General features: G+C 46.5%; 1 protein-coding gene across 7 annotated transcripts in view; it reads left to right on the plus strand.

Moving 5' to 3' along the window:
- The window catches only part of ILDR2 (immunoglobulin like domain containing receptor 2), a 37,846-nt gene extending 13,542 nt beyond the window's left edge, over nucleotides 1-24,304 (plus strand). Inside the window, exons 4-10 of one of the 7 annotated variants that reach the window (XM_058824776.1) lie at nucleotides 6,979-7,035; nucleotides 11,312-11,458; nucleotides 12,168-12,344; nucleotides 17,447-17,563; nucleotides 18,935-19,139; nucleotides 20,244-20,943; nucleotides 22,138-24,304. In XM_058824776.1, the coding sequence (XP_058680759.1) occupies nucleotides 6,979-7,035; nucleotides 11,312-11,458; nucleotides 12,168-12,344; nucleotides 17,447-17,563; nucleotides 18,935-19,139; nucleotides 20,244-20,943; nucleotides 22,138-22,173 (1,439 nt within the window). In that variant the 3' untranslated portion in view covers nucleotides 22,174-24,304. Of the gene's footprint in view, nucleotides 1-6,978; nucleotides 7,036-11,311; nucleotides 11,459-12,167; nucleotides 12,345-17,446; nucleotides 17,564-18,934; nucleotides 19,140-20,243; nucleotides 21,305-22,137 lie in introns of those variants that run through there. The other 6 variants (XM_058824778.1, XM_058824780.1, XM_058824782.1 and 3 more) reach the window with 6 other exon arrangements.
- The last annotated feature ends 3,469 nt before the right edge of the window (nucleotides 24,305-27,773 follow it).

The following is a 27,773-nucleotide window of genomic DNA, read 5'->3' on the forward strand; positions in this document are numbered from 1 at the left end:
TCTCTGATTCTCTGATATATGTGCATTTTGATGGCATTTGGAATCTCCAAACAGGATGTAGTGTGCTGGAAGCTGTATGAACTCTGCTTCTGCTACAGACTAGTCCAGAACTTAGCAATTCCACAGCAGGAATCAAGTGAATCTCCCTGCACTCATGTGTTTTATTAGAAAAGGAGAACCTTTGCTGACATTACAGCTGTGTTAATGAATCCCTTTGAAACTTTATACATTTTAATTTTTAAACTTTTTAATGTGATTGAATCTAAAATGCTCAATCCTAAATTGAACAAAGTCTACATTTCTGTTGTAGTAGCTGGCAGCTGATGTCCTGCTTCTTGAAACACAGACAGTGCTATTAATCATATTGTTATTTGTAGCCCCTGTGTATTGCTTTTTTATATGAGAATGTCAATGGGCTTCAGTGAAATAATTCATTGCAGCCTTTCTGAAGGGAGCTGCACGTGTACCAGTGCAGGGATGCAGCGTGCCTGGAGTAACCTTCAAACCAGAGCCATGGGGCAGTGGCAGTGTCATCCTGGCTTCGTGTCACCAACTCACATCAGGAGGCAGTCCAGCTTCATTGCATGGCCTTGCATACAGCCCAATAAGCCTTCCCAAGAGCCAGAATTCACTAACCAGGTGCAGGGACCTGTGGAAGCTGCTACACTGCTCCCTTCCCAAGCTGGAAGAGCTAAAGAGCAGTGCCTGAACGTACAGCTCAGCACAGCTGGGCACCCTGGAACTCATAGGTCTGTGCAAGCTCGGTGATGTTTGCATTCTGAGATTTTACATAGCTTAGACATGCTTCACAAAACAGTGACTCCATTCCCTGGGAGTTCTGGAAGAGGCCAAAAAGTACTCCACTAATTCCACTTGTTGGTTTGATGCTTTGCTTAGTGATCTGTGCACTTTGCTAGACAGATATTGCCAGCTTTCTTTTCCATCCAATTCAGCAGCTAATTTTACATATACTGTGTATCAGTGAAATATTATTTTATGGTGAATCATAGAATCATTATGGTCAGAGAAGACCTTCAGTGTCACCGAGTTCAACCTTTGATTGATGACTACCACCTCAACTAAACCGTAGCACTAAGTGCCACATCCTGTTGTTTCTTGAACACTTCCAGGGATGATGACTCCACCACTTCCCTGGGCAGCCCATTCCAGTGCTTAACCACCCTTTCAGTGACAAAATTCTTCTGATGTCCAACCTGAAGCTGTCCTGGCACAGCTTGAGGCCATTTCTTCTCATTTTGTCACTTCTTCCCTGGGAGTGGAGTTTGACCCATCTTTCCACACCCTCCTTTCAGGCAGTTTTAGAGAGTGGTAAGGTCCCCCCTGAGCCTCCTTTTCTTTCCAGGTTAAACATCCTCAGCCACTCCTCATCAGGTTTGTGCTCCAGACCCTTCTCCAGCTCCGTTCCCTTCTCTGGACTCACTCCAGCCCCTCAATGCCTTTCTCAGAGTGAGGGGCCCAGACATAAACACCAGACTTGAGAGGCCTCACCAGTGCTGAGCAGAGGACAATCACTGCCCTGCTCCTGCTGGCCACACTGTTCCTGATCCAAACCAGGACGCCACTGGCCTCCTTGCCCACCTGGGCATACTCTGGCTGATGTTCAGCTGCTGTTGACCAGCACTCCAAGTCCTCTTTCATTGCAGTTTTCCAGCCACTCTTCCCCAGCCTGTGGCTGGAAAATGCTGTGGGAGACACTCCCAAAGGCTTTATTAAGTCCAGGAAGACACATCTAGAGTCTTTCTCTCATCCTCTGGGTGGGTCACTTGGTCGTAAAAGGAGATCAGCTTGGTCAAGGAGGACTTGCCTTTCCTAAACCCATGCTGGATCCTTCTGATCCTCTGGTTATCCTGTATGTGCCGTGTTTTATTCCATAACCTTCCCAAGCACCAAGGTCAGTCTGACAGACCTGAAATTCCCCAAGTAAGAAGCTGAAGCTTCTCCCATTGTTATGCTTTAAATAACACCAATTAGCACTTGAGGTTTGTGTTAATTTCTGGAGACAGCTGGCAAATAATATTGGTAAGCTGACATCTTCTGCTGTTTATATAACCAGCCAGTATCCATGTAGGCTAAACCCAAAATTTAAAGTCTCACACCCATAGTAATAGTAGTAAAGAATGTAAAGTAAAGAATGTAGATACATATCCACACAGCATATTGTACAGTAATTAATGTGCTAATAGAGACATGTGTTGACTTTCAGTGAGGATAAATCTCCACTGGGACACGTGTGTATGGTGTGCAATGCTAATAAGGCAGTTCTTACTCAGCAAAGTGACTCAATAGCTGGTATAAATATAGCCAGGTTTGGAGTCTCTTCTATGCCAGGAGAGACTGTATAATGAAATTTGACATGATTTCGGAGATTGAAAAGTTCTTGGCAGAATTTTCCCTTACATGATGTTGGTTTTAGGATTTTGCTGTGATTTGCTGAAGAGCTGCCAGTAGCATCCGAGCCAGTGCTCGGTCACAGGAGCTGGCAGAGCTGTGCTGGTGGCCTTGTGTTGGGGATGTGTTGGCCCACATCTCAGCTGGGAAAATGTCTGTGAGCAGCTCCATGGAGAGGGCTCACCAGCCCTGAGCTGTGACCAGAGGTGGGTGGTGCCAGCAGGGGAAGGAAGTGATTGCAAACTTCCTCTTAAAAAACCTGGAAAAGTGTGGATGCACTGCCCCAGACCACTGTGCTGCCTCCTTTGTAACCAGCTTCCAGTTCCCCTCATCCTAGCCCAGCCTACTCCTGATTATTTATTTCACACCCATTAGAAGTGCTACTTGTTGCCAAGGTTTTTTACCCCTGTTTTCCTCCTTATTTGCCAGCGACAGCCACACGCTGCTGCTCACAAAGCAGACCGGTGTGATTAAAAGACCGCGGTTACCAAGGCAGCCATGGCAACAGCCTCCTTGGAGGTCTTTGTTGCCTGCTAAAACTTTGATCTCCAAAAGGGGCTGCTGCTGTTTCTCCCTCCAATTGAAGGGAAGGATGGGAAGAAAGGATAAAGTTTACTCCAAGCAGAGGGAGCACAGAGGGACGCTTTGCAGAGCCGTGCTCCCCCAGTAAATCTCACAGCAGCTGCCTTGGAAAAGTGTCTGATTTACAAGGGCCACACTTCCTCTCCTGTGCTTTCCAGCCTCTCCTCAGGCTAGTGTCCCTTGCCAGGGGCCTCTTGCTGTGACATGGCTTGGCAAAGTCTTCCACCACTGAGAAGGAAATAATTCCCTCTGTAGTTGCTGTGTCCTGTGATCACGCTGCAGCAGGTTGGGCTGTGGAAGCAGCCTTCAAACAGGAAAACAGTTCAGCAGTTCCTGCCATAGTTACCCAATATTTATCACATTTATGCAACTGCCAGTATTTGCCATGTTCCCATATTTACCCAATTGCCATGTTTCTGACTGCACCTGCGCCTACTTTATTCATGCCATCATTTCTTTTCAGCAGCACCACTTACCCTAATTATTTTTGTGTCTCTTCTCTGCAGACTCTCTGCTAATTGTGTGCTTGACTCCAGGTCTTCCCTGCTCCGCTGCTATTTGCTCACTGCTCTGTCGCCTGCCTGCCTGCCTGCTGTGTATTAACTCCTGTCCTCGCTGGCCTCTGCTGTGTGTCTGCACCTCTTGGAGCTGCTCTGCATCCCCTCAGCTTTTCCTCTCCCATCCCTCCTCCTGTGCTCTGCCAGTGCAGATGGGGTGCTTGCAAGCTCCGTTGCATTTCAAGGCTGGCAGGGGCCTGGGGCGTGTGAGGTGCCTGCTGAGAGGCCACTGTGGGCAGGTAAAACCCTTCAGCAGCACGGTGGGAATAGAGATGCTACGTGTCCCAGATCCTTGCAGAATGAGGACAAGCTCCTAGCTCTGACACAGTCACCCGGGACAACCCTGGAAAACGGGGCCACTGTCTGTTCCCTCTGTCCCCTCGGTGGTGGGAGCTTGCACAGAGGACACAAAGCTTGTGTTGGGTGGGGGCACAGATCTGTGACCCAGCAGTGGTGCCCAGCCATGGCTTGGAGTGCCTGCAGCCCTTTCTGAGGTGGGCAGGGCTTTGTGTAGAGGTGGTGTGGCCAGATGGTCTCTTGGCAGCATGTTTTACTGAATTGTTTCTTCCCCACCAATTGCTACCTACCCCCAGCATCCACTTAAAAACTTCCTTGAAAGAAACAAGAGAAGGAGGCGAGCTTAAAGCCCATGGAAGGAGCATCCTAGGCATGGAGAGATGGGTGGATGCTCTGACTGCCTCCTGCCTCCTCTTACAGCTGTGGATCCAAAAGGATGCCCTGCTCTCTGTTTTGGGCAGTGTGTGACCCACCAGGATGCTGCCCTGGCATCCCCTCTGTGGCCACCACAGGCTCTGGGCTGTGCCTGTGTGGGCCAGGCTTGCAGAGGGCAGGAGGTGAGAGCCAGTGGCAGTGCTGTCCCTGTGTCCATTGGTTGGCAGGACAGAGGGATTTTTGCTGCACTTGTTGCTGGCAGCAGCAGCAGCAGAGGGAGGGAAGCCGCCTTCAATGGGGACAGTGGAGGGAGCCTCCCGTTGCTTGGGCAACCACAGGCAGCCTCAGCCTGCTGGCTTCCCTGAAGGAATGGTGTGGGGAAGGGTTAATCAGGGGATTTGTCCAGCCTGGGGCAGGGAGGGGGCTGAGCTGTGGAAGCTGCTGGGGCAGGCAGTCCAGGGGTGAGCATTGTGCTCAGCTGGGCCGGGCGAGGCAGGCAGAGTTCAGGCTGAGCTGTGGTGGGATTTGCTGCTGCCTCGGCTCCTCCCAGGCTTTGTGCATCCCTGCTGGGGGCTCTGGGGCCCCCAGGGCTGTGTGAGTCCCCTTGGCAAGGCAGGGATGCAAATTCCCCAGGCACATACTCTGACAAGCCAAGTGAGGCTGCACAAGCAGGAAGACTGGCTGCTCGTGGGTAGCACAGAGGAGCTGCTTTGGTTGTGTTTGTTTGTTAACCGAGTTCTCAGGTACTGTTGTATTAAAGGATGCTTTTTCCCTGTTGATGATGTGATTCCTTTTGGACATAGTAGGTACCCAGCACTAGCAGGGTTCGAGGCTCTCCAGGTAGGTTCCAAATAAAGCAGGCGCCCATTTATTAATGACCATTTGGGAAGGAGTTTCTGCTGTTTAAAGGTGTCACTTCCTTGCCTTTTTTACTGCAAATAGACACCCTAAATTAGCTGTGTAGCTCCAGCATCCAGTCCAGTGGCATCTGCTCTCACACCAGGGCTGCATGTGAGCTTGTGCAGAGGTAATAACACATGGGAGGTGAGCTACATGCTCATGTCTGCCCATATTCTGCATGCATGTGGTTCATGTGGGTGGTGTTCACATATGCACAAAAGGCCTGCAAAAGAATTGCATATTGATTTATCAAAATAAGGAATATAATTAATATGCACGTGGAACATAACAAGTTAGTTGTGAGTGGCTTGGACAATTGATCCTTCCAGGAAATGGACTGCAAAGAATGTCATGAAACTCTCCGTAAATGTAGATGAGAATGTTGCAGCAGACTGGTGACAGGAGTCCTCCCTCAAAGTGGTAGATGGGGAGCAGTTATGTGAAGCATCACCATGCTACCTTTTGCTAAGGATTCTGGACCACTTCATCAGGACGGGCGTTCCTGTGAGTACTAGTGAGCTCTGATGAGTTGCAAAGCACTGCCTGTAGTCATGGTACACTCATTATGGCTCCAGCAGGCTTCCTTGTGGATTTTTGATCTCTGCAGAGCCCCTGCTGAAGCACTGAGAAAAAGCGGCTGGTGGGAATTTGATTGTAAAATCCTTCAAGGACAGACTAGAGGCCGAGGAGCTTGGGATCCAGTTCATCATCACTGTGTCTGAGTGCTGCTAGTGCAGGACCTGAAGGGCATGTGGGGAGGTTAAAGGTAGCTTTATACCACTTTTGCATTGGCTTACCCTTAGCTGCTCCTTTGTAATGCACACAATGTGTGTCTCTTCGGAGTGGAGCTCTCCTACCATATGCATGTCTTTTAAAATCCCAGCATGATCCTGGGGCTCTATGGGAGAGTTCACAGCACAGCTGCACTTTAGGCTGTTCTGCCAATGCACAGGTGTGAGTAAATTACAGCTGAGCACTGTGCAGGATGTTTGCTGTGTACTGGAAATATCTCAGGCATTCTGTGCCAAAACAAACAGGCACCAAGCTGCCTTTGTGCTTGGAGTTTGTTTGTTTGTATTTGGTTGTAAATTATAAATTTGAAGTTGACTTGCCTTTTTTTTTTTTTTTTTTTTTTTTTGTTTTTTTTTTTGTTTGTTTTTTGTTTTTTGTTTGTTTCCTTTTTCTTTTGCAAAGTGATCCCAAAATTTCTACACGAATCCTTCCCTGGCTGGTTTGTTTCCCTTGAGTGTTGGCTTTGTCACACAGTCTCACCAAATAATTCTCGTGCATCTCCAAATAATTAGCAGATATGCACAGCATTCCTCCAAGGCTCCTTTCCTGGAGTTGTCAGTGCACTCACAGAGCCCCACATGGAGAGCAGCATCCATGGGTTTTGGAAGCACATGGCTGATTTATCAATAGCCTTGGGTTAAGTTAAAGATGTTTCATATCTGTAGAAACTACATCAGTATGTTTCAAAAATAAACTGTGTCCTTTTGTTTAAGGGCTGTTGTGCATTTTCAGGAGCTTTTGCATGTGTAGAGCATAACTCCAGGAAGATGTTACCATGTGTAACCATGCTAAAGGGACTCCTTTTTCTTGTCATTTTGTGCCTAGATTGGAGAAGCTCTGTTCCAGATTCTTTCCCCCCAGCTCTGCTGATAAAATGCAAGGACACAGAAATGGCAGAAGTGCAGAGGCATCGAGCAGGATGACATCTGTGGTTGATAGGAATTCACATAACACAGAGTGCAAGTGGGCTGATGAGGAAGGGAGCTGGAGGCTAAGGCAGGGGCTGGGGAGTGTGTTTTTCTTGCAGTAACCTCTCTCCTTCTTCTCCTCCTTCTGTCTTTTCTAGGCAGGACAGGGCTGCTTGCTGATCTCTTGCCCAGTTTTGCTGTGGAGATTATGCCAGGTATTCAGTCATTTCACCCTTAATCATCCATTCCTCTGTCATCTTGTCTGTTTATCCTTCTGCAGCATCTTTATGTGGTGTATGTTTCACTTGTGTGTGTGTTTTACCTGGGGATTTAAAGAGAAAAGCCTTTCAGTTACTGGGAAAGTGCTGGGTTTGGATCCCAGAGAGCTGATGCTGGGAGCCACATACAGAGATGGGTGATGTCATGCCAGCATGCATCAGTGTGAGAGCAGAAATGCCAGAGCTGTTCTGGGGATGTTTCCTCTCAAGCTCTCTGCTCTCCCCCTGCTAGCACAGAGGAAAGTGTGCTTCAGCCTGGGAGACCCTTCAGCCCTGCTGGCTCTGTGTGTCAGCTGTGCAGTCACTCAGCTCCCCTGAGCTGGCCTGTGCTCTGCTCCAGCATCAGCACAGATGGTAGCACAGCAGGTGCTGGGAATGGAGCATTGGCTAGCACCCCATCAGTGGCACAGCCCCTCTCGTGCTGCACGGCCAGGCCATGTTCTTGGTGGCACCAGGTGGCTGGGCCCGACGTGAGAGCTCCCTTGCTAGCCAAAACTGGAGCCACCAGTTCTGGCACTGCTTCCACAGGAGACAGAGGCTGTGCAACAGATTGTTCTTGAAAGGGAAAAGCTGTGAGAATATTTAGCCCTCGAGTCACCTGATCATTCCCTGGTGGTGCCCGAGGAGCATTTCTTTCACGCGTTTGTGCAAAAATGCAACTCCACATAAATGTGTGAAGCTGTTTTAGAGCCTGTCCCAGAGATGCAAATAGAGAGAAGGCAGACACTCACCCACCTCCAGTGTAAACCAAAGCTCCCTAGAATTCCTGCATGGCAGGAGAGGGATTGGTCTTTTCAGCACAGATAGATAACAGTTGGTTCTCTATTGCCTAACACTTTTCCCCCCCATTATTTAGAATTTTATTGAATGGGTATAAAAATATGGTGTGTAGGCCAGATATCTTTCTGGTACCCTCACTGCATGAGTAGACAACAAGAAACTGTAAGATGCAGCAGCAAACCACATTTCAGCTGTTAGTGTTGCCTGAATAAAGAAAAGCAGATACTTCTGTGAGCACAAACCAGTAGTTTCCAGATAGGGGGACACAGAGCATGTCGGCTTGGTAGTCATTTTAATCTCAGCATTATACAGTTGTAGTGGGAACTGGTTGAATCCCAGTTTTATTTTGTTTTAAAGGAAGAGCCAGCAGGCTCTTTTTGCTGTTTTCTTAACCTCATCAGAAAAGGAAATGGTCTAACTTCCTGTGAAGTAAAATCCTGACTCACAGGTCCCTGTGGCTGGGACACTGATTTCAAACATCCACTTTATATGCTGAGTGAGTATCCTGCAATGTGCAATGTACACACTAATCTGACCCCCTTTTGTACTCCTAGGATGCTTTCAGGGAGACCACAGATACACTTCTAATGGACTTGCTGTCTGTTTTTTCCTCTACCAGGCTTTTGTCCTTTATGGAGTGGTTGTGAACTGTTCACTAATAGCTCTGGAGATCTGACATCTGAGTTTCACTGGATAGCTGTAGCTGGCCACTTGTGTCAAGCAGGATCATTTCACCTCTTTCTCTGTGTCCATGGTGGTTGCAGAAAACAAGATGAGAGCAGAACAAAGAAAAAGCCACTAAGATGTTGCTTAGATTGGCATAGATTAGGAAGTACAGGACTGGAAAGGATAGTCTGGCTCGCTATCTTGCATTCTCTCCCCAGCACCATGTAATTTCATCTTTCTGTAAGATCAGCAAGCTTAGGAGTGGCCTAAGGTTTGGCCTTTCTCTTTCCCATTGGCCCACTTTCTTTGATGGGCTTCTTTTAGCTTCTCTCTACATCACTGCTCATCTATTTCTGTCCATTTATGTAAGATCTTTAACTATAATACCTGCTTTTCCTGCTGCATTTATCCTCCTACCATATTTACAGGCAGGAGCTACATCTTCCCTCAGCCTTCTGTTCAATAGAGTAACTCAGCAGGCTTCAGCTCCCCTGCTGCCAGGCAGGCTCCAGAGTCCCTTCATCCCTCAAAAAAATCCCAGCTCTCCATTGGCTTTGGCCTAAATTCATCTTTTCTGCTGCAAAGATGACCAGAGCTGTATAACATCAGTAACTCCAGATGAAGTTAAGTGCAGAGGAGGCATTGTGTGATGGCACAGATATTTTCTTAATACTGCTGGAAATTCTTCCCTTATGTGGCCTAGGATTACATTTGCCATTTTTTTGTGGCTGTATTGCATGAGTGGTGACAGTAAGCTATGTATACTGGATCATTTGTCTTGTTCAGTTTTTCTCAACCAGTGAAGTCCTGTTCAGAACAGAAATTGTACTTATCTTTGAACCTGTGACACTGCATACTTTGAAATTCAGGATAATACTGCTTTTCATATTTCCTATTTTAGACCCAAGGACAACTGGCCCTTTGTATAACATGTCCCAGCCTTTAGTGCATCCCTACTGCTTACTATCATGATATTTTAGCACATTCTTATTTTCTATGTCAAGGTAATTTATGAAAATATTAAGCAAAACAGCTGCTAGAAGCAGAACTTGAGGGGCTGGGTCAGTAATCTCTCAGCTCTTGCTTTCCCATTCATGAATGCTTCCCTTCTGCCCTTTCCTTACTTGTTAGCTGAATTTTTGTCAGCATATAATAAGTTCAACCCCAACATATTATTCCACAGGAACCAAAATTAAATGCAAATTTAAATGAAATTCATGTGTGTCAGCCAAAAAAGAACTAAAGGACTAAAAAAATTTCACTTCACACTTCTGAAGTGTTGATTTGTAGATGCCAGATCTTTGACTGACATTTTTCAAAGGAAATTTAAAATTCTAGATTTAAAATGGCATTTTTTAAAAAAGGGAATTGTTTGTAAAAGAGTTAAGGAAAACTTCAACAAAGTAAAGAATCATACTTTTGTTCAAACAGAATGCTGTGAATGGATCAAAAATGACACTTCTTTTTGTATTGTATTAAGAACTAGGAAAAATTCTATTTTGAATGGTCAAAGTGAAACATTTTTACTTGACTTTTTAGCTTAGCAACACAGGTGAGGGGTGCACTGTTTTTCCAGTGTGATTCTTCATGCACATTGCAATCCTTGTGTCAATACTTCTTTATCTCAAATAATACCATACCAGGAGACTCTAGTGAATGCTGGACTTCTGCTTGGAAATAATGGTCTGCTGCTTTTTTTAAACTGAAGTGGGGATACATCCTTTCCCTCTGCAGCCCCACCATGTCTTTATTTGCTTTGTGCCATGTTTCCTAGGTGGCTGAATAACCACCTAGGTACACCTGAAGTCTTTTCCCCACCAGCAATGGGGAGAATCTCTTGCTATCTCTTGTCTCTTGCTTTGAGATAGGTTGGTGCATTTCTCTGACTTAAAACCAACTCCAGGCCTCCTGTATGTTTGGAGTCTTGTAATTTCTTGATCCAGATGTGTTCACTGATCATTCCCTTAGTCTGTGGAACTCCTGTGTGGCAGTAGGTGCTGCCCTGGCACAAGCTGAGCCCTGCTCCCACCACATTTTCCAGCAGCAAAGTCTGAGAAACGTTTTCTCCCTCCCTTTCCCCTTTAAGCCCCATCCTGGTTTTTGTGGGCCAGCTCTTGCGTGCTTTCACTTGTAGGGTTTTTCAGCTGCTCCCTTTTGGGGCCTGGCACACATCATCTGAGGCTTCAATGGGGGAAGAAAAAAGTGGTTGTTAGGTTTCCTGGCTGGCGGTGGCGCCTGAATAGGATGCTCGCTCGGCGCATTCAAAAGAATAATTGCGCGCGTAGGCCTCGCTGCGAAGGGGCAGGCCTGGCTCGTTTGCTGGGCTATTTATAGCCTGCTTTTCACCATGGTTTGTCCCATTAAAACCAGAATGTGGCTAGGGAACAAACACATAAGCAGGGCATGAACATGGCCAAGAAGAATGAGTCTTTGATGAGGGCCAAGTGCTAATGGAGCACGTCCTGCGGCATTGGCGCAGGTCTGCTGTGGGGCGAAGGGTTTCTGGCCGGGGAGCCAGGGCTCCTGCCTCTGTGCTGCTGGAAGGGACCACATTTTGGTAGCTCATTTCTCATTGTCATGTGCCATTTCTGCTCTGACACAAGAGGAGGAGTAGACCCAGTCCTAGACCCACAGAGAGCCGGTCCATTTCTGTTATTCACCTGTGTGTTTTGTCCCCATGCTCTCCGCTGGGAGGATGTTGCTGATGTTCTCTTCCACAGCAACGTGCAGTCCTGTAACTATCTCCCTTTCTCCCCTTGTTTTCCAGAGTGGGTCTTTGTGGGCCTGGTGATCCTGGGGGCGTTCCTGTTCTTCCTCCTGGTGGGGATCTGCTGGTGCCAGTGCTGCCCACACAGCTGCTGCTGTTACGTCCGCTGCCCCTGCTGTCCTGAGTCCTGCTGCTGTCCCCGGGCACGTGAGTGACCCTGCTGCAAATCTGCCCTGCTACTTCTGCTCCCTGGCAGAACAGGAGGAGAATCTGCTAATACTGTTTCCTTTGCCCTGAGCACTTTGCTTGGCTAAAGAACTGGTTCTTAGGGAGTGAAGCATCTGACCTATTACTCAATGGTTGAATGCTCAAAGTTAATTACAAATGTAATTCCCCAAGCCCTCCCTGCCTTGGCAGCTGTGCCTGCTTTTCCAAAGTGTCGTGCTCCCATTCCAAAGTTGTTGTTGTGTCAGTGAATGTTGTGGGTCAGAGCTAAGAGCATCCTGGCAGGTTTCTTCCTGGCAATGCAAATCAGCTGTCCTCTACAACAGTGCAAAATCCTTGCAACCCAGCATGGTTCCTGGTCAGGCTCAGTCAGATCTGTCGGATTCCCTGAGCCTCATCCTGCTGCTTGAGTCATCAGTTATTTTTAAAGCTGAACTGCCACTAAATCATGGCAGCGGTAATGCTGGGCATCTCTCAGTGCCATTATTACTATATGCACTATTATTATATGCAGCACATATTTTAGACTCCCCTCAGTACCCTTTGAGGCTTAGAGAAATTCAGGTTGGTCCTTTTAATTAGTTTGTCTGATTGTCTCCTGTGGGGTTGGTGGTGCAGGTTTTGTCCATGTGTCCAGTGGGTCTGGAGGGGCTGGTGCGTGATGCTGATTCTTGTTCTTTTTCTTTTTCAGTGTATGTAGCAGGCAAAGCAGCAAAAGCTGGGTACCCTCCTGCAGTCTCTGCCATGCCAGGTCCATACTACATCCCCAGTGTTCCTGTAGCTGGTGTCCCATCTCCTGCTGTGCTGATGGACAAGTCACACCCCCCTCCCTTAGCCCCAAGTGAGGCCAGTGCAGGAAGCCAAAATGGTAATTTGCAGTGCCAGGCACAACATTCAGTCCTCTTACTGGGAGCCGGGCTGGGAAGGGGAGGAACGGTTGTCACTGGTCGAGTGGTGTGAAGAGAAGAAACACAGGGAAACTGCATTTTAATCCTGTCTCTGACAATGACGTTTGCATTAGGGCACATGGCCTAACTTTTCTAGGGCCATCAACACAGAGTCAGTTTGTGGGTGCTTAATTAGGTCAGCAGGGATTGGGAAGCCAAGTTCGTGTACAGGACCCCTCTCATTACTGCTGCAAATGTTCGCTTGCAGGGGACAAAAGGATGAAGGTGATTTCAGGAGAGCAGAGGCAGGAGTCATTTTCCTCTTAGAGCTAATGCCTTGCAAGCTGCTTTCTCTTTGTAAACTGTCCTTCCAACCCTCTGTAGGGCACTGCTTGGACTCTGGCAGCAGTTTTTGCTGCAGCATGTTTTACTGTCCCTGTGGCATTTTGGGCAAAGTAACCCATTCCCTTGGTATTTCTGCCCAAGATCTTTTGGGGCTGGACTCTGTCCTCTACTTTACAGAAGTCAGTAGGTCACTTTTTTTGTTCAGCCTTTGCATTTGTGAAATGTGAATGATGAAAGGCTTCTGACTAGAAAGGAGTTGTGGAGCAGTAGCAGACCTAGAATCTCAGTGTGATGCCTCTTGTCTCGGGGAGGGTCATTTCTGCTGCCGCAAAGGAAGCTGCCATCAAGGAGAAAAGAGGGCAGCTATTTAACCACATGCATTTCAGGATCAGAGTGGGTGTCTAAATTCAAACATTCTGCAGCAGAAATGACTCTCACCAATGCAGAATCATCACTGACCAAGCTACATGGCTGATTTCAAAGCACCACACTAACTATCAGTTGTTAAATTAACTCACGACAGTGTGTTGATAAAACACATCTGAAAAGACAAGATTTGGTAGCATAATTAATTAAGCTTCTGGAGCAACCCTATGCATGCTTCTGCTGCCCCAGTCAGTATATTAATCTTTCTGGAATTACAAAAAGTATTTTCTTTCTACAATCATACTTTTTTTTTGGTCACTGAAATCAAAACAGAGCTCTGGAATGGAGAAATTTCCTATTTTGAAATAGGAAATAAATCAATCACTGATCCAACGCAGAAGGTATCCAATTCAAAAACCTTTGTCAGAAAATGATGAATGACACCCCAGTGCTTCAATTTTTTTCTCCTGTGAAAAATGTCATTGCATATAGAGTGTGGTGTTGGTTGTGGGAACTCCAGGGATTTTTAAGAGTCAGATCACAGCTCCCAGTCTTGTCTCTGCTAGCAGAGCACAAGTTCAGAATAAAAAACAGTGGATATGTTTGGTAGCCAAATGGAATGGTTCTTAGGATCCTATGATCCTTACACAGAAGGATGCATTTAATAGATGATGCAGCCAAATCAGGTGTCTGGACTCAATCCCTCACCTCAGCACTTGACAGGAAGTAGTATATATATCACAGAGCTTTAACCTTTCTAGCAAGACAACAGAGATTCTTAAGCTTTTAAAAAAATTAGTTAATGTTTTTTGCAATAATGTGGACAAACCCTTAGTCTGGATCATGGATCTGTTGTTCAAGGTGCTTGAGCTATGAAGCTAAGGGAGAGTTATAGCCTATACTCTGTTCTTTTAAGGTTCTCCACAATGCCAGAATATCCCCTAATGACAGGTTATAGAAGAGAAAACATTGTGTGGCTTTTCCAAGCTACTTATTTGCTTGTTGGCCAGGCAGCAAGCTAAACAAAACAGGTAATGGTTGAGTTTATAATAAAAGCCTTTCTCAGAAGGAGAATAAAAACCCTCTGTGTCCTCCACACAGCTGGTGTAGGTCTGGTCTGAAGCTGTGTATCTTTGGGACTTCCACCTTTCTGTCAAGTCCATTTAAAAAATGGGATCAGAAGTGCTGGGGGACAGAGATTGGAAGATTGTGTAATTCTGGCTTACATTTTGCCCTAGATAGATTCCATGCTTATAAATGACCCCTCTGAGGGGATCTAATGGGAAAACTCAGGCCTGAGGATATTTAGAAAATTTTCTGGCGTTACATAAATGCCATGTGGCAAAGCTCAGATTAAGCCTAGGAACTCTATTCTAAACTTAGGGCTGAATGAAGAAAAAAAAACTCCCAAAATATGTATCTCTCTCATTTAGAAGTGTTGACACCACATAAGTTAAAATTTATGCACTGTTTTAAGTGCAGTGGTTACCTAAAGGCTCTTGCATAGATCCTTTAAACTCTGCACACAGGGAAGCTTTTGGTCCTAGATCTTTAACATGAAAAGGGTATAAGGATGAGACATCATTTACTTCCTAAACATACTTGTCTGAAAAAAAATAGTAGTGCTGCCCTTTCTGGGGAGGGAGACAGCTTAGAGTTTTGGCTGAGTTGGTTCCACCCACAGAAGAATAAAAATAGTGTCCACTTAAATACAAATTAAACATTAGAAATTTATTAACTGTTCAAGAGGAGAAAATATGGGAAGAATGTTCCTTTCCCTTTCACTTCAGCAAGTGGTTCTGGACATGTGGTCAACATCTCTGCATCTTTATTTCTTTATAATTAAAATGAGCTTAAAATGCTTCAGACCTGATTAAAGGATTGTGGCAATTTACAGATGACGAGTGTGAGGAAGAAACAATAATATCTTTGGTTCTCAGCTGAAGGAATAATGAAGAGATTTAATAAGTTGTACATTTAGTATCATTATGAGAAATATTTGATAAACAAACATAGAGACAAAACTGCTTCCTCTGTAGTGGAAAATACTTTTTATGAGCTGTTCACAGTCATCTTTGCAGATTTAAATCCAAAATTGATTTCTAGATTCTTGCAGAATTAACCAAGAAATTTACTTTTTGATACACAGCTGCAGTAGCAAGCTTAGTATGAAGCTAGCATGAAGCCTGGCTAATTCTCCATCAGTTCCAGGAGCTGTAGAGGTTGCCCAAATAGTGTTTGGCACAGCCTCAGTGTGAGCAGTGGCTCTGGGGAGACAGAGTCGGGGAGCTGCCTGTTCAAGTTCCCCAGAGGTTATGAGCAGGTCAGAGTGGTTTGCTGGCTGTGTATAAATGAGGTGGCAGCTTAGCTGAGCTCCTAGCCCACACATTAGAAGAAGGAATAGAGAGAGGCCTTTGCTGGCACATTACCAGACAGAAGTGAGGTACCAGCCATGATGGTGAGGTGGAGAACTGCCCTTGCTGCTCATGCAGTACAGCCAGAGCTGTCACTTCTGAGGCCCGCCAGTGCAGCCTCACTTGAGGAGGCCTGCTGTGCTTCCACTTTGGGAGGCAGAGGCAGAGGCAGGATTCCTTGTGTTTTGTAAACCACTGTCTGCATTTCTAGCACTGTGCACTCACTCACTCACTCACTGGGATAATAAAGCACACACTGTTGTCAGCTCAGCTGTCTGGAGGCACATTAAAAGAAGGACCCTGATAGACCTCTACTATATTTTTACATCCTATACCATTCCCAAGTGCAGACACACAAGGTAATATCTCAAGATGTAATCACTTATCTTACACAGTCAAACCCACAGTGAAGCACTTTGCTTCTGAAGTCTGCCCATGGCACAGCCATTCCTGAAGCACAGCATGGTTATTTCCTAGTGCACAGAGACACATGCACAGCAGTTTAGGGCAGGAGGTGCCTAAGAATACCTCTGCCAAGTCCTTGCTCAGCCCACACAGCACATACTATGCGACGTACTACCCAACCCATATGGTAATAGCTCGATGTGTTGCAGTGGTGAGGGATAAAACAGAAGGAACAGGTTGGCTCAGAACCACTGTGCAAGTGTTTAAGTTGTTCCCCAGCAGGAGCATTCATGCAACACTGCAGTATTCCTACAAGGGAACTTGTTAACCCCATGCAAGGCAGGCAGGTTCTATTTTGTAGTGTTCAGTGAATTGTCCTTAAGATGGTTCTCTAATAAGGCTGAATTTGAGGGTTGCAGTCCTCTCTTGTACCTAGACCTGAATTTCTGTCGATCCTGAAATAGCTCCACGCTGACACCTTTCTTAAATAATCTGCTGTAAAACCCTTATTTTCTTCAAAGAAAGAGTGGAAAGGTGGAGTTCTCTGCTTGCTGATCATAGACCTGCCTTAAGGTAGTCAGGCTGTTTGTAGCTATTTTTAGTAGGTAAGGTGTGCATGGAGCTAACCTGCCAGAGTTAAATCTGCTTTGGCTCCAGGTGTACAGGGTCTTCTTTTTTACACACAGGTATATGGACAAGTCAAAAAGCTGTCCAGACTTCCCAGAAGTTAAGCATTTCATGCATGTCTAAGATATATACCTTTCTGTAAAGTAAAGCTTGTAAAAAATCCCAGAGCAGACAGTTTCACAGCTACCAGTGACCTGGCTGGCCTCATCCCTGGAGTCAGTATAAATCTCAAAGCACTGTGGTGTGCTTTGTGGGACTTGGTGTTTCCTTCTATATTCACTGGAGCTTCTGCCACATGCTCTTCAACCTGTGTGAGGAGAATTCTTGGGGGTGGGAGGGTGGAGTGGTCTTGCACAGTGACAGCTCCCAAATGCTCAGCCACCTGCTTCTCCTGCAGACTCAGAGCGTAGAGGAAGCCTGATCTTCTGAGACTGCTTCTCCCATACCATGACGAATCCTTTCAGTAGTGCTGAGGAAGGAGAAAAGAGTTCTGCTTTTCTCTCTGCCATCATCTGTGGGAGTTGAAAGTTGGAATCACTCTGTGGCAATGAGGGGGTTGCTTTTGTTTTAGCTGGGCAAAGCAGACCAACTCCAGAGCGAGCCTGTCTCAAAGGAGGGAGGGTGAGGTGCTGTGAGGATGTCCCACCATGCTCAGTGTCCATCACTGGATGCACTGGGTTGTACAAACTGGGCATTTCCAAACTGTTTTTGCTGTTCCTGCAAACTTCTAAAATGATGCAAGTTCTTACAACTTCACAACCCACACTGTAGACGAATTTCTTGTGAAGCAGCGACTGACTCAGTGTGTTTTGACGCAGCCTACCTGCCTGCAGACGTGAGCTCAGCTATAGGATTAGCAGTGTTGTGGGAAGGGCTCCTTGTTCTTACGTGGGTTTTCCTCTAATGTTTTCTTTTTGTCTCCCTAGCAGTGCGCAAAGGGTACAGGATCCAGGCTGACAAGGACAGGGACTCCATGAAGGTGCTGTACTATGTGGAGAAGGAATTGGCTCAGTTTGACCCGGCTAGGAGGATGCGAGAACGATGTGAGAAACAAGCATGGTTTGATTTTTTTTTCCCCACTGACCTAAGGAAGACTGGAAAATTCATAGTTAAAAGTTTACTTGGTTTGTCTCAGAGTCAGCCCCTAGGATATGATATCCAGGATAAGCTAGTTGAGACAGATAAAGTCTACGTTGTAGGTATCTACAGGTATGTTCTGATTTTAAAAGTCTGGTGCTTACCTAATCATTCTTACAGCAAAATGAGGGATACTGAAAAGCTCATTAAAATTGTCCACTTGTATAATTAAACTTTGGGATCGTCAGCATCTGAAAAGCCAAATCCTACTCATACCTTCTACAGCCTGTGGTGTGATAATAGCTGGGATATTGTTTTCACAATTTCTTGTGAGTGTGGTGTCTGTATATTCCCAGCATAGCAAAATAGAAGAGGGATGATTTTATTGAAAGTGTCTTTTGGGGGCTCAGTGACCACAGTGTGGCTTGAAGGAAGCAGGACGTTCGTTTGGAGTGGCTGTTGCCCTGCAGAAGGTGCAGGGTGGTGAATAGGGACATGGTGCAAACTGAGAACTGAGCTTCTCTGTGGAACTTCCCATAGCCTCTGGTAAGCTTTATTTCCTTAAATAAAGGCCGAGGCTGCACTTAATGTGTGTCAGAATACAAACCCAAGGGAGGATCTTTCCACATTAGGAGGCAGAGGTGCAGAATGGAGCAAGGAGTGTGGGAAGGGCTTGCAGTGCTGCTGCTCCTTGTCCTGTGGCTGCTGTGTGCAGAGGACAGCGCAGGCTGGGGGCTCAGTTCCTGTGGGCAGCACACAGAGCTAACCCATGTTAGGCACTGCTAGAGGCTCACTTGAAACAGACGTGTGGGATCCTGAAAATCATTGAAGGGAAGGGCTTTAAGGAATGACACTACATCAAAGCTCTGTACAGATTAGGCATAACGAACAAATTATATATACTTCTAAAACAGTCATTGCTGAGCACACTGTCTTCTCCACCCACAAGATTTACTATAAAAAGACCTCTGCAGATTGGTATGTCAGGCCTACAGATGTCAGTGTGCTTGATGGGGTAGAGACTGACAGTGATTCAGACAGACTTTTACTTTTTCCTTAATCTTTTTTTGAGGGGGTTGCTTTTGTTTCAGCTGGGCAAGTCAGGCCAAATCCAGAGGCAGCCAGGAAAAGGGGAGGGGGCACAACTTCTGTGCTGTAGTGGTGTCCCACCAAGCTCGGTGACCACCTTGCAAGGACAGAGAGCTCACAGGTGGAAAGCTTTTCCCAGAGGGTGAGGTCAGTTATGTGGAACGCAGGCATCTCCCGCTGTTTGCGATACCCTCAGAATCCCCGCCTGGCTGCCATCAGGCCATGCCCATCTCGTTTCTCCCCTGCAGATAACAACACCGTGTCTGAGCTGAGCTCCCTGCACGAGGAGGACCTGAATTTCCGCCAGCCCTACCGGCAGGCGCGCAGGAAGCCCCTGCCCCCCGCGGGGGACGCGGACGGCGACGCCGAGTACTGGGCGGGAATGGTGGGCAGCACCTCCCGCTCCCAGGCTGTGTCTGACTACAGGGACGAGCGGGACAGCTACTGGCACAGGTGAGGGACACCGCGGCAGGGGACAGCTCTGTCTGGCAAAGGGCTGAAGAAAGCAGAAGGGACAGATGGACTGGTAGCTCTCCCCTGTTTCCTGCTGCCTTTGCTCTGCTTAGTGGGAGAGAGGGACTAGGGAGAAATAGGAAATCTGGACAGATTATTAGATGAGGTCAGAATGAAGCTGATTGCAACTCTTGACATGTAACAAGAGCTGCACTTGTGCACTGGCAAGAAGATCTGTAAAAATCATCTATTCCTGCTGATATTAAGAGTCATAATACTTCTTTCTTCCTGAAGTAGATATTTATTCTTATTTCTGCCCCTTCTGAGTATTGCAAAGCCATATCCATTAAGGAACAATGAGCCTGCTGAAGATTCCCTAGCTGGGTGAAGACAGGTACAAACCCCAGTCCCAGTGGGATGTAAAAGTGAGATCAATAGGGAACTAAGCCACTCTTCCCATGGTGGGAAAGTGCAAATCTCTCTCTTGAGCTTTGTACCTGATGCATGCAGCACTTCCCAATGCTGGTGTGCTTTATTATATAGGAGTCACACCCTCCTGCTTTGGTGCAGCTAGACTAGTGCTCCAGGCTGAAGGACTTGCACTCTGGTGCCTAAAGAGAGACAGCCCAACCTTCCCTCAAGCAGCCCAGTATTCCAAAAGCAATGGCAGGGATTTTCTTCCTTCGGTACTGGGTTATTGTACCAGCTCACTGTCTTTAAACCTGCTTCAAAACTGCCCTGCTGTGAGCTTCTATGGCTGGGCTCTTGGGTTTTTTCAGCAGGATATACACCTACAAGCTCTGGGATGAAGGAGAAGCAGGTCCAGCCCTGCATGTTGGAGGACAGGGCAGATGCACCCTGGGGATAACCTCAGGTAACATTAGACACAAAGAACCTGAGCTATGTGCACTAAGCTGCCTTTACACTCAGCAGAGAGAACCCGAGGTTTCAAGGATGTGATAGATTCTCTTCCTATGGAAGACGATGAAAACAGCTCAGATGATACATGCCCCCAGGAGGGCGTGTTTCCCTCCCTTGTCTGTGCAGGCAGCCGGGGTGGGGAAGAGTGCAGCTGGATCTAACTCTACCTCCTCCCTGTTCCAGCCAGCAGAGATCCAAGTCGGAGATGCTGTCCCGTAAGAGCTTCTCGGTGGGCGTGCCGGCCGTGTCCATGGATGAGCTGGCGGCCTTTGCCGAGTCCTACGGGCAGCAGCAGCAGCGGCCGCGGCGGGCGGACAGCCAGGAGCTGCGGCGCTTCGAGCGCTCCGAGTCGCACGGCGGGCGCGGCGGGGCCCTGCCCCGCCAGGACAGCTCCCTGGAGGAATACTACAGCAAGCGCTGCAGGGCCAGCCGCGAGCCGCTGACGGACTCGGAGCGGGGCTGGTCCTACAGCCCGCCCCGCCGGCGCGCCCACGAGGAGAAGCACCTTCCCCGGCTGGTGAGCCGCACGCCCGGAGGGAGCCAGAAATACGATCACTCCTACCTCAGCAGCGTCCTGGACAGGAAATCGCGGAGCTACGACGAGAGCGGTGACCACTGTGCCACCCCCTCGAAGCTGAGCTCGCAGCCCAGCCAGAGGGGAGGCAGCACCTACTACGCCTGGTCGCCGCCCTCCACCTACAAAGGCGAGAAGTCGCAGCCGCCGCCGCCGCAGTCGTCGTCCCCCGAGCAGGACGAGGAGGAGGAGGACAGCCTGCCTCCCTACAGCGAGAGGGAGCTGAGCCGAGGCCCTTCCTACAGGGCCAGGGAACAGGCCTACCTCAATGCCTCTGACAAGAAGAGGAAAAAGGACCCCAAGAAAACAGTGAGGCCATGTCTGGTGGTCCTGGTCCAAATAGGCTGAGTGGAGAGCCACCAGGCAGGGGTTACCAACCAGAGCTGATGGGGAAGGGGGTTTTCCAGGAGGGTGACACCTGGAGTCTGGGTGTGACGGTGTTCACAGGGGTCTCAGGTTGAGGGAAGAGACGAGGATTTGACTCCATGGTTCAGAAGGCTTGATTTATTATTTTATGATATATATTACATTAAAACTATACTAAAAGAATAGAAGAAAGGATTTAATAAGAAGGCCAGCTAAGAACAGAATAAGAAGGAATGATAACAAAGGCTTGTGTCTCGCACTCTCTGTCCGAGCCAGCTGACTGTGATTATCCATTAATTAGAAACAACCAACATGGGCCAATCACAGATGCACCTATTGCATTCCACAGCAGCAGTTAACCATTGTTTACATTTTGTTCCTGAGGCCTCCGGATTCTCAGGAGGAAAAATCCTAAGGAAAGGATTTTTCATAAAAGATGTCTGTGACATCTGGGTGTCACTCGCTGTGGGAAGGGGGGAAGGAATTGGGGGGATAGGCAGCCAGAAAGGGTAATAGCTCCTGCACAGGAGCCCATGATGGAGGGGAAAGCCAGATGTGCCTGGGACTGGGGAGGTAGGGGATGTCTTTGGCATCTGTGGCGTGGTAATCCAAGGCGGAGGGAGTTTATCTAGAGTTCAGGAGGAATGGGGTAGGGAAGTTACCCAGGCCTTACAGAAATTACAGGGCTTTGCTTTGGCTTTGATTCTTGTTGAAGAAGGGTTGAAAGGCTCTTGTTTTTCTGGACTGGAACAGGGCTGCTAGCAGGGGATGATGTAAGGGCATCTTTCTGAAATGGGTGAGATCACAGACTCCCATGGGGGCCATTCATGCCAAAGGCATTCCTCACCCAGGATACCAGCAAGTGCAAAACATCCTGCCACAGCCTAAGCTGGTGAGGACTGATAAGGTCATAGTTGCTGGGGAAGGGGATCTTCCCCATCTAACCCAGCTGGGGAAATCTGCACCACGAGGGAAACCTTATCATTAGAATAACTTGGCTGTGGGAGAGAGGACTGGATTGTGAGTGGGCAAAGCTATTGCTGTTTAGTTTTGTCTCTGTCAAAGCTTTGTCTGTCCCTTTGTCTGTACCAATGGGAGATTTCCTGTTGACATTGAATCTTCTCTCTTTCCTCTCAGAATGATTTCCCAACAAGGATGTCCCTTGTGGTTTGAAGTTGTTGTGGACCTGTCATGTTGATGGGCTGGATATCATGAGGTGACTGCAGGGGAGAAGATGCAGAGCAACAAGCAAGACATGCCTCTGTGAACCTTTGCAGCCATCAGCCATGGACTGTTTCAACTTTTTGTTCCATCCAGGGGAGCTGAGGCTTTTGTAAGAGACAGACTCCCATGGACAGCACTTGCTCTCAGAGGCTCTGGGAGTCTGCCAGGAAAATGAGGCTGGGGCTCTCTTTGGTGCCCTGTTTTCCAGTGCCCTCCATTCTGCTCTGGATGGCAGCCATGTCCCTACTGCCTCTGCAGCCCTCCCTGCAGCCCTGAACTACAAGTGAGGCTGCCTTTGTGCCTCTTGCCCTGTCCCATGTGCAGAGGGAGGCCTCTTGCTCTCTCTGTCTCCTCGGTTCTCTTTTTGGATCAAAATTGTCTCCATACCTAAAGCCTTTTCTGTATCACCCCTGTGCTGGGAGGAGGCCTTGTTCTTACAACTGCAGACTGCCTCCAGCTGATCAGGCCCTAAATCCCGAAAGAAAATCCACATCCCTTCAGACACTGTAAGAAAATGACTGATGAGATGTTACCTTGATAAGGGCTGAATGGGGAAACAGACAATTATGAGCTGGTTTGTTCAATATATTTAGTTCTGTTCGTTGTGTAATGGGAGTTGCAGGTGAGATTGATGTATTGTTCTGAAAGTGGGTCAAAGTAGCTTTTATTGTGATGAGAGCATGATTTGTTTCCCCCCTGCCCCCCCCAACTGTGTTTTGTTTTGATGCTGTTGCATTTCCTTGCAGCTCAGCTGTGAGCCTGTAGAGGTTCAAGCAGGAGCACCTGCTCCACTGTTTTAAAAGCAGTGCTCTGGCCTTCCTAGTGCTCTGCTTCCAGCACCACCAGACACTTCTGCCACTCTAGTGAGTGGCCTTTTTGTTCCAAGGAAGCAAAAAGGGGACAGTCTCAGTGAGAGGGCAGCTGCAGACCTTCATCCTGTGCCACTGGTATCACTCCTTTCTGGGAATAGTTTCCCAGAAGAAGCTACTACTGAAGAGAGCAGTAACAGCAGTGGGAAAAGAACAAGCACTGTGGATTGCTACAAGCTTTGAAAGTCACCCTTTTCACTTAAAACCATTCCATTCACTTTGGTTGGGAGGTGGTTTTAGTGGCTGTTGTCTCAGGAATAGCTTTATTTAGAAGTGAGTGCTTCACACCATGTGGAAGCCTGACATTCTGGTTTTCATAGAGTATTATACAGTCATTTATTTAGCTGCTAAAATCACCATGTGAGGGAAGATGATGAGAACATTTTAAGGTCCAGTATCTTGATCCCTATTACACCTAGAAACAACATAATGCCCTATTGTGTTATGGACATTTTTTTTTATCACCCTCTGAAATGACATCTTTGTTGCTCCTCTGGGAACTTGGGAAGCTGTCTGGCCTCAGATGCTCATACTGGCACTACTGTTTGGAACGCAAGGTATATTAACATCACTGCAGTTCTCCATAAAAATGATAGATTAATTTCTGTGTTACTCCTTTGCCAGATAGTTTATCCACCAGGAATTGTCAGGGGAGAGGAAGAATAATCTCCATAGATTTGATGTTTCTCCACAGAAATAATCTCCATTGATTTGATGCCAGTTTTCATGTGAGAAGGTGAGTTGATGAAAGGATGATGTTCTTCTCTCACACTCCTCTAGTGATGGCTGTAGTTTTGGAAATCTCTGTCCTGGGTCTTCCTGGCCAGAGAGGGAATAGCCAGCAGGAACATACAGTTGTGGAATTGCAGAATTGTTTGTGCAGAGGTAGCCTTCCAAGATTTAAAGATTTAAAGTTTCAATTTTGGCAACTCCTGTGCCATGAATTTCAAGGCAGCTTAGCCCTGCTATCGTTTCCATCAGACCCAGGAAACAGTTGACAGAAATTTTAAAATGCATCTGACTATCCCAAAAAGGGGTCAAACCAGTGGTTTTACAGTCTCTGAATACCTCTATATTTTAAGCTCATACTGAAAGCCTGACCATTACAATCTCTTCATTTCAGTTATGTTCTGTCCCTTATCTCAGTCACTGTAGTTTATTTGATCAAGCCCTCAGGAATGAGCTGTGTGTATTAAAAATACAAATCTTCATTTGTTTGAGTCAGTTTTGTTTGTTCAGTGCTGGTACTTTAGGGCATCTGTACACTGTGTGTAAGAAGTTGCCATTTGTGTATCTAGCTTATAAATAGTTGCAAGCCAATAGTAGTTGCAAGCCAATTCTTTTAAGAAAACTGTTTTAATTGTACAAACAACTGTTTGTGAGAATTTGAAAGCATCTCTTGAATCGAAGTACCTGGAAAAGTACTGAAGATTTTATGACTAGTGATTCTGTGAGTTTGAACCAGATGATAAAAGATTCAGCTGAAGAAAAAAAAAGGAGGTCTTAATTTCCTGAAGTCAGATCTGAGCAGCAGCAACCTTGCTCTACAATTTTGAATTCCCTATCTCTCTGTACAAATCTGCAGGAATTTTCAGTTACTGATCATGTCTGTCCTCAGGCCACCTTTATTTTTCCCATTAGAAATGTGTCTGCAGCAGCAAATGGACCAAATCAAGAAGTGAGGGGTGACTGCACAGCTACACAACCCTAATGACCTGTGACTCCTGCAGCAGGGGAGCAGGGGGCCAGAGACAGACAGACATCTCATTTTTCAGGAGAGGAGTAATGGTTTGTGTCTATGCCATCTTTCAGAACACCCGCAGAATGCTGGTGCTGGGAAATAATGAGCCTGGTTAATATGGGGTCTTAAGTTATAAGTTTTCCAGTGATGAATTTTTATTGCTGGCATAAAATTAAAATCCTTTTCTTACTGGATATGGATGTCTGGGTTATGTCAAGGACATGGAGAGTTTTGTGGTCTTCAAATGACAGCATCACAACAGTGATTTGCTAAGAAAACAGATACTGAGAAAGAATCCTGTAAAAATTTAAAAGAGCCCCTAGAGCAAAAGCAGGATCAAGCTTTAGCAGTAGATTTGGCTGTACTGTCAAAAAAGGTAATCTTTGCTACTGGAGGAAAAAAAGGTTTTTATATAATGGAATGGGCAAATAAATATCAATGGTAATGACTTTTCATCAATCCCATTATTCCTTCAAAGTACATTGTAAAAGTTCCAATGGGTGGCTTCAGTGTGAAGATCCTCAGAACACTCCATTACCACTGAAATGGAAAATTAACAAAATTAGCGCTCTGAATACTTTAAATTTTTGAGAAACCCTTAACATTTATGAGCTGAAAGAGGCAGCCAGAATTGCTCAGGTCTTTGTGCTGGCACATGGTACAGGGGACTGGAGCTGTGACATCCCCACCTTTGTTACTGGAGCTGGGTCAGGGGTGGCCATCAGCAGTGCTCCCCAGAGCTGCTGCATCCCTCAGAGATAAAGGACAGCTGCTGGGAGAAATCCCTGAGAAGGAGCAATCACAAAATACTGCAGCAGTTGAACCTTGCCACAAACTGTTCCAGGTACATAAATGCAGCACTACAGTGTTTGTCATGCCTGGGCTATTCTGAAAATAGCTTTAATGGTGTGGAGATAGTTGAGAAACTGCACGGAGCTGTTTCTCCAGGTAGCTTTCACAAGATGTGCATGAGGATCTGTTCTTGGTCACCAGTTACTGGGTTTGGCACGTGGCAATAAAAGCTAAAGGGGCTTTAGCCCATTTTTTACTGGAGCAAAGTAGAATCCAGGAGCAAAGATGCCTTTGGCATCTACCAGGTGCTGCAGATTTGCCTCTATAATTCCAGAAACCTCTGTGGTGTAGCATCTGCATCAGGCTGTGCTGGCTGTACATGCTTTCTACGACAGCTGTGATGCTGAAACCACCCTCATGTCACCTGGGGCTCATAAAGTCCCTTTCTCATTTCCTGGAAGATCACAGAATGTATCTACTGCATAATCTGAAGAAACAGCAATCATTTTGATGTGATCTCAGAAATGCCAGCTGGATTTACCAGCATTAGAAAGAGCAGAAATCTAAAGAATAAAGTTAGCTAATACCAAAGGAAGGAACCTGCTGTGATTCCCACATGAATTCTCTTGTGACCTTTATAATTCTTTCTGACGTTCACCCCTGCCTGCGCTGGGGCCTTGCCAGGGCAGGCCATCACCTCCTCTCCCTTTTGCCTGTCATTTTTTGTCACGCTTGTAGTGCCTCTCTGACCCCTCTGCTTTCCTTTGGCTCTTTCCAGTCAGCCTTCAGTGTGGTGCCTAGGGATTCCAATTGAGATTTTTGGATGTAGAATGAGTGGCAATTTGTAAAAAGGCACTTTTACCCCCTATAAAAACAAAAATTACAGAATGCCCACAACAAAACCCCAAGTCCTCCAGATATTCTCTCAAGCCTAAGCAGTGGTGTTACTGGAAACATTTCAAAAACGAAAGCTGAACATAATTTCAAAACAGGTCCGTATTGTTTCCATCCCCAGGGCAGCTGCAGTCAGAGGTGTGGAGTGCAAAGAGCAGGAGCAAATGCATTCAGGTTTCATTGTCCTTGGTGAGAGCAGTGGCAAAAAGGAGCAGCATTTAATGACTCAGAAAGCAAATGGAGTTCCAGGGTGCTGTTACTTGCAGGTGAGTTAGAAGTGTGAACTAGAAGTTGACAGGCTTGGCCTAAAAGCAAAATTCAGTCCAGGGAAGCTTGAGCCCTGGCCCAGGGGTACAATTCTCTTGCTGTTTACAAATGCCTGGGCTTTTTTCCTGCCTCTGTTGCTGCCTACCACAGCCATTACACAGGGAGTGAGTGGCTTTCTTTGCTGCTGTCATTTTACTTAGATTGTCCTCCCCTGTAATGAACTTCTTCAATACGAGGGGGAGAAGGACATAACAATACTCTATAATGAAAATGTAACACTTTTATAGCTTTTTGGGAGACATCCACATCCCCAATTACCAGGCATTATACATTTGCCATTCATACAGCATCGAGTCGTTGCCTTTGAGTTGTCACCATGGAGAATAAAAGCAGGAAAAGCTCCCACCAATCTGCCTTTTTATTATCCTGCAGGCAAATAATTTGCCCAATTTTTTCTAAGATATGAGCAGTTTATATGAGTAGTTTTCAATCCATTTTTTTGATTACTGGGCAATAAACCAAATATTTTCCAGTGGAGCAGTAGACCCTCTATAAATCTCATACCATTCACAGGATAACATACAAAAAACCATTCTGCCCAGTATTTTTATATAAAAAATCCATGCAGGTACTCTATGGAGCCACACTCCTTCAGAGAAAGGATAAATTCTCCCCTGCTCTTGGAGATGTAAAACTTTTATTCAGAAAACTTTTATCTTTTTAGTACAAATATATTCTTGTGGTCTCTTTGTCCTAAGATCTGCAATACTCTGGACTGATTATTTTTGTGTCACAAACAATCAACTTCATTTGGATCCTGTCTCAGTGTTGTAAATAATGGATTAAGACTCACATCGTTTGTAGGTGTAACCTAAACAGCATTTACACGTTTAGATCGTGTCTGATAGGCGTTATCAGCAGTCAGGTGCAGGAGCAGCAGCTCCCAGCTCTGCCCTGTATTTCCCTCTGCAAGGCAGACCATCCCT

The sequence above is a fragment of the Ammospiza caudacuta genome, chromosome 2 (assembly GCF_027887145.1).
Source record: "Ammospiza caudacuta isolate bAmmCau1 chromosome 2, bAmmCau1.pri, whole genome shotgun sequence".
Classification (NCBI taxonomy): Eukaryota; Metazoa; Chordata; class Aves; order Passeriformes; family Passerellidae; genus Ammospiza; species Ammospiza caudacuta.